The following is a 6,205-nucleotide window of genomic DNA, read 5'->3' as shown; positions in this document are numbered from 1 at the left end:
ACACAGAAACAAATAATGAGAAAGAGATAAATATAGAGAAAAAGAGAGAGAGAGAGAGAGAGAGAGAGAGAGAGAGAGAGAGAGAGAGAATTTAATTCCATTAATTCCAAATTACTGGGATTAGGACTGAAATAGATTAATTATGATTAATCAATTATTAAAATAATCGTAAACTGAATTAGTAATCGATTAATTGTTAATTGGAGAATACAGAGTGAAAAAGAGGCTGAAAAAACTGTAATTGTAATAGATAGATAGATAGATAGACACGTGTGCACATCGAAAGCTTCTTTTTCTACACCTCAACCACATTACAAGTAAACTCAGCATGTCTGAAATAAACAGAAATAAAACAGTTAGTGTTACCGCTCATGTGGATCCAGTTTTGTAATCACTGGTATTAGGTATTGGGTAACTGGAAGATAGTTGTTTGATTCTCATTGCACAGCCACGTGTGCACAAATTCACTGTTTTATTAGCAAAGAGGCAGCTGACATGTCTTGAACAAAAGTCGCTACTAAATACACAAAACACATGACAGCTGTGTGAAATTGCAATTTTTTATTGCTTGGATGACTTTTTAAGTAAAGATATTTGATTTAGCACACACATACACCAATTTATTAATTTTCTGCTACATTCTCCTTTACTCGAAAATCTCAGTTTTGTAATATGACTGATAAGGTCATGTTACACACATCGTGTTTACTGAGAGTGCTAAGATTTCTGTGGACTGTAGTAAAATGCTGCAATGCACCTGATTCATCCCTCATTTTTCCACAAACAATGGGATAGTATTGTGACTTTGCTTTTTAGTTTTTGCCATAATTTTTTTATTTCTAGGTTCCTCTCTTTTTTATTATATAATCATACAATAGAAAATACTTTATTGTCCCTTTGGGAAAGTCTGGCCTCAAAAGGCCTGTTTATTGATATGTAAATGAAAATAAACACAAATCTTTTGATCAAAATTATCTCCAAGTTTAAAAAATGTCTCAAGATGTCATTCTGCTGGACTTCAAAATCCAAAAAGGAGAAAAAGGACAACAAAAAAGAGAACACAAATAATTGAGAATTACATTAGAAATAAATATGGTTATTAGCTCCTGGAGTACTTTTGGGAAATTATTTAAGATGTGAAAACACTAATGAGTCGGGAATAAAATACGTTTAACAGTAATTGTTATCTTGCAGCAAAAAGGTTCTGAGTTCAAATGAAGAAACATGAGAAAAAAATTATGTTGAACTTTAATTTTGTTAGTTTTAGCTGAGTGTTGCAAATATTTAAAGTCTGAGGACTATACTGAAACTGTAATTTACTTATAAAATTATTATTGATGTGTGTAATTAAGTGTTTTGGATTAACTTACTTGTCTGAAAGCTGTCCAAAGACAATGGCTCCAAACATCACTCCAAGAAAGAAGTAGGTGGCAAGTGCATGATTCAGTTGCTTGTCGTTACACACCAGATCCCACTTTAAGGAAGCAGAAATGTTTTAAAGTGTGTGACCCAACTTTTCAGTTTCTTAATTGATGATCTCTTTAGGTTTCAAATTAATTTTGATGTCTGTTTGCCCGTTCGGTTTGTTCATCGGGGACATGAACAGTCACCTGGTCTGAATGAAGCTGAGGAAAGGTCAAAGGTTATAAAACTCCTGAATTTAAACAGAGTTAAAATAAAGTGACACCAAAAACAAGTATACAGATGCAAAAAACAAAAAAAAAAAACAAAAAAAAACATAAAATAGATTTGGGTCATCTTACCTTTTCACTTCTTCATGAACTCATTTTTTTTATTTAAAAATACTTTATTGATCCTATAAAGAAAAAAAATGCTGCTTTAATTTATATTTTTCAAAGTTTTTCAATGAGTTATTGTACAGACTGAGTGTAGGATCTCCTGTAGCAGTCCGTATTACAGCGGCCTACAAAAGACACTATGTTGTTGTACGTCTGTCTCATGTAAAAGATGCTGATTCATGACTCGCATTGCCATTTCATCCACTCCTACTTCCATTACTCTTACAAATCTTGACTTTTGATTTAATTGTTTGCCTTAATTAAGAATTTTCATGAATTATGGAGATACATTTTTTCAGAAATAATAAAATTTTCATCCACCCATCCCAGAAAACAAGGATTTGAACCCAGGTCATTCTTGTGTTAGAATTCAAATCTTATAGGTGATAGTGAAAAATATTGTGCTTTAAAACATTTTACTACACGTTATTTATGTTTAATGGGATTCTGGTCCCCATATAAATCAGTTAACAAAATAAATGTAAGTCACATCCTTCTGGTTGATATTCATTCAAATGAAACAGTGAATATGTAGAGATCTGCAAAATTCCTTCATAGAAAGTTCATGCCCAGTTCAAATCCTTTATTGTCCCACAAGGGGGAAATTTGTTCTGCAGCCAGGCATTTCAAACAACATAAAAGTCCATGGACGATGTTAAAAACAGAAAAACAGAAGCACCAATTCATGAGTGGATGAAGTGGAATTTTATTTCATAAATTTGGGGAGCTGATCGGTGTGAATACAAAGAAGTTCTTTCATCTGTTGCTTCTAGCATCGGCTGTGTCTCAACTTTTATACAATTCAATATAAATTATCAACTAATCGGACCAACCCAAACTCAGTTCTCTCACATTGATTAGTTACCAGCATTTCCTGTTAACATTAAAATGTTTCTTCTGCTGAGCTTTTATGAAAGAAATAAGCATTTTTAAAGTTTTAATTGATTCAAATTTTACCTCAGAGGCCGTCGTAGAGCTAAATTGTGATTTGTCGTAGGTCCACCCATCGGGACAAATCATAGTCGTGTTCTCCTGGCTGAGGTTGCTGGTTTGTGGGGAGTTGTAGACTCTGCAGGAGCTGAGAGAGCCGTCGTCGTGCTGGGGGATCCAGAGGGCCAGAGTCTCAGGGTCAGGGGACCAGGCGCTGTCATTGCTTTTCTCCAGCTTACTGAGGGAGCAGTGGTGAGGCGGGGTGGCAGAGATGAAGTTGTGCAGGAGAAAGTGGAGGGGAAGAATGGCACGAGGCAGACACAGGATGGACAACATGAAAAACTGAAATCTGGAGAATCCACCGATGTTGCTGAGTATCTCTTCAAACCTCATGTTGACAGGATGGAGAAAAAAACGATCAGGGTGCTCTGCTGATCAGATCTCTTCTCGCTGCCTTATACGATCCCTTATTTACAGCATGGGGGGGGCACAGTCAGAGGGAGGGTCTTTTTAGGGAGGTGAGGTCTGCTCTCTTTCTGTCTGCCTTAAATGTTTACTTATTCATTATGAACATATTGTATTAATTTATGTTAGTTTATATATGCAGGATTCACTTTTAACAAAAAATCCTAAGGATCATTTTAAAGTTTTCACACTTTTAATTTAGAAATAATTACCAAATCTGATTTTAATTCAATTATTCAACATTTTTTGGTTGGTTTTTGCCCCAAAGCAACCTCTACAATCTACTTCTGTAGATCTGTAAAGGTTCTTGAATTAGTTTAGCAGAAGACATCCCAAGGAATCAAATACAAATCCATTAGTTTAATATTAGTCATGTAAGAGTGAAACTCTTTCATCGGATTAGGATGTCAGTACAGTGCCTGGTATTATAAGAGGAACCAAAGTCAAATTCCTAGTTTCTGTGCACAAACTTGGTTAATACAGCTAACTTTGATTCTTTGCAATCAACTAAATGCCATAAACATGTTGCATTTTCTAGGACTGTCCTTTTATATTTTTGGCATTGTCTCAAAGTTCTGTGAAACACATTCTTTTGCATGTTTTTCACTATTTACCTTTACATTCTTTATTGTTTTGTTCCCATGTTCCACTAACTACCACACAGACTCATTGTGGTCTAGCTGTTTGACTTCTGGATCTTTCATTCTTCCTATATATTCACATGAGTCCCTGTGCTTACAAGGAAATTGACTGAAACGTGAAATTCAATTTGTCAAGTAAATGTAAACGAAAGCGCATGACGAATGCTATTCAGGACTTGGTCACAAGTGTAGTGTTTTTCAAAGGTACTCAAAGAACCCTCCTCCACCAGTTCAAGAAAGTTGAAACCCGCCATGTTGATAATAAAACCATCTCACATTAAATACCCATTTAACAGTTCAAATGCACTTAACAGCATACAGCCGATAAAAACTGGGGAACAGCAATCTTTATAAGTGCAGCTGATCAGGTATGAAGCATAATATGCATGTTTTTTTAACTATTATTAATTTTTTTATCTTCACAAAGACTTTGTGTTGACTTTTCAAGGAATTGCTAGTTAAGGCCCCAGAAAGGCTTGGGCCGCCCCTCTGACCTTTGTTCATTGTCCATTCATCTCTATAGCCTAACTCTGACCAGGATATGCCTAGCCTAAAACCTAACCTAAACTCAATTTACATCTTCATCCTAAAGTAGTATTTATTGGGAAAATAGGCCTTACAACGTGAAAAATGCTAATGTATGAAATTAAATTAAATTAAATAACCAGATCTATTTGAAAAATTAAAGATCTGCAGGGATTTATATTTGCCATTATTTTGAGGCTAGTAGACCTAAAGAAAACAGCAGCAGCAAGATCACATCTCAAGAAGGTGGAAGGCAGTAGCAGCATCTTGAGACTAAAATAGGTGGTAACACTTTATTTGAAGGGGGTTGAATAAGACTGACATGACACTGTCATAACTCCTGTCATGAACATCAATAAGCCTTCATGAATATTTATGACTGTTGTCATAAAGCATCATTCGGTAAATTATGACACTTTTAATACAAAGTTGACATTATTCAAAATGTCTTTGTTATGACAACTTGACATTAACCAAGAAATCATTACTGTTTAAACTTTACCTTTAATAACATAAAGTTACCTAATTTTTAAAGTGCAATCAGTAATTATTTTATAACAAATTTATATCAGTAATGATTTCTTGGTTAATGTCAAGTTGTCATAACAGACATTTTGAATAATGTCAACTTTGTATTAAAAGTGTCATAATTTACCGAATGACACTTTATGACAACAGTCATAAATATTCATGAAGGCTTATTCATGTTCATGACAGGTGTTATGTCATGTTTATGACAGTGTCATGACAGTCTTATTCAACCCCCTTCAAATAAAGTGTTACCAAATAGGTAAATCCTGATGCACCGCAGGGGAGAAATTCTTAGATGTGTGGTGCTGATATAAATACATCCAAACATTTTCTCCTTCAAAACACACTGCATCTGATCAATTACTCAATTTAACTGGAAAGGAGCAGTGGAATGTGAATGTCCTCAGAATGAGAGTGACTACCTTATGTCATGTGTTTTATTCAGAAGTTTCCTCAGATTCACAGAAAGATGAGTTCTACCCATAGTACCGCCAATCACAACAATGCTTTGAAAATACTAGATTAAGCTATGGCATTTAACTTCCCAATGGGATAAATAAATCAAGCTTTTTGAAATAATCTCAATCGAACATTTCAGAATCTCATGGAGGTAAAAAAAAAAAAAGTCAAGAAATTATATAACTTTGAGATATCCTGGATTAAGCTCAGTTTATTCAAAAGCTATATATGACATTGTAGCCTTTCTTTTGAAATTGTGATACTGTGGACTTTCTTTTTACTCTTTTGCAATGGACTTTTTTTTTCAGATTAATTAAAAAATTTCCAAGTTCTTTCTAGCCAATTTTTGACTTTTCAAACATAGAAATTCCAAGTTTTTTCTAGAATTTTTTTTAGATTAATCTAAAACTTTTTTTAGCAAAAATTTACTCCTCCTTTTTTCTACCTACATTGTCCCTAAAAGGCAGTCATACTGATGTGTGTTCTTAATAAAGTGAATTTACTAAAAAGAAACGGAGAAAAAAAGAGAAATACGCAGAAAAAGAAAGGAGAGAAGGCACGAATGAAATGTTTACATAGGTCTCTGCTCTCAGACACAGGCCCCGCCCCCTGTTGCGTCATCAAGTGGCATAAGTGTAGTTGTCCAGGTTTTGGCCTGATTTTAAATATGATTCAACGATCGTTGAGTTTTCTTTTAATTTAAACATGCTGAAATTTTTAAATCTAAAATGAGGCACGTTTCAATTAAAGGTTTCATGCTCTGGTACGGCTTTTCTTCTACCGTAAACACTCTGGCAGAAAAAAAATGTTCAGGCACATCACCAGTTACCAGCGGCGGCACAACAATGGCGACCT

General features: G+C 34.5%; 1 protein-coding gene across 3 annotated transcripts in view; it reads right to left on the bottom strand.

Moving 5' to 3' along the window:
- The window catches only part of slc22a7a (solute carrier family 22 member 7a), a 14,767-nt gene extending 8,825 nt beyond the window's left edge, over positions 1 to 5,942 (bottom strand). Inside the window, exons 1-3 of one of the 3 annotated variants that reach the window (XM_015057272.1) lie at positions 5,854 to 5,942; positions 2,757 to 2,967; positions 1,371 to 1,474 (exon numbers count right to left, since the gene is read on the bottom strand). In XM_015057272.1, coding sequence (XP_014912758.1) covers positions 1,371 to 1,474; positions 2,757 to 2,819 — 167 coding nt within the window. In that variant the 5' untranslated portion in view covers positions 2,820 to 2,967; positions 5,854 to 5,942. Of the gene's footprint in view, positions 1 to 1,370; positions 1,475 to 2,756; positions 3,369 to 5,853 lie in introns of those variants that run through there. The other 2 variants (XM_015057273.1, XM_015057271.1) reach the window with 2 other exon arrangements.
- Between the last annotated feature and the right edge of the window lie 263 nt (positions 5,943 to 6,205).

Source organism: Poecilia latipinna, unplaced genomic scaffold, assembly GCF_001443285.1.
Source record: "Poecilia latipinna isolate Pla-1442-1.1 unplaced genomic scaffold, P_latipinna-1.0 Scaffold1451, whole genome shotgun sequence".
NCBI classification, from domain to species: domain Eukaryota; kingdom Metazoa; phylum Chordata; class Actinopteri; order Cyprinodontiformes; family Poeciliidae; genus Poecilia; species Poecilia latipinna.
Note: the sequence above shows the minus strand (reverse complement) of the source record. Positions and strands in the feature narration are given on the sequence as shown.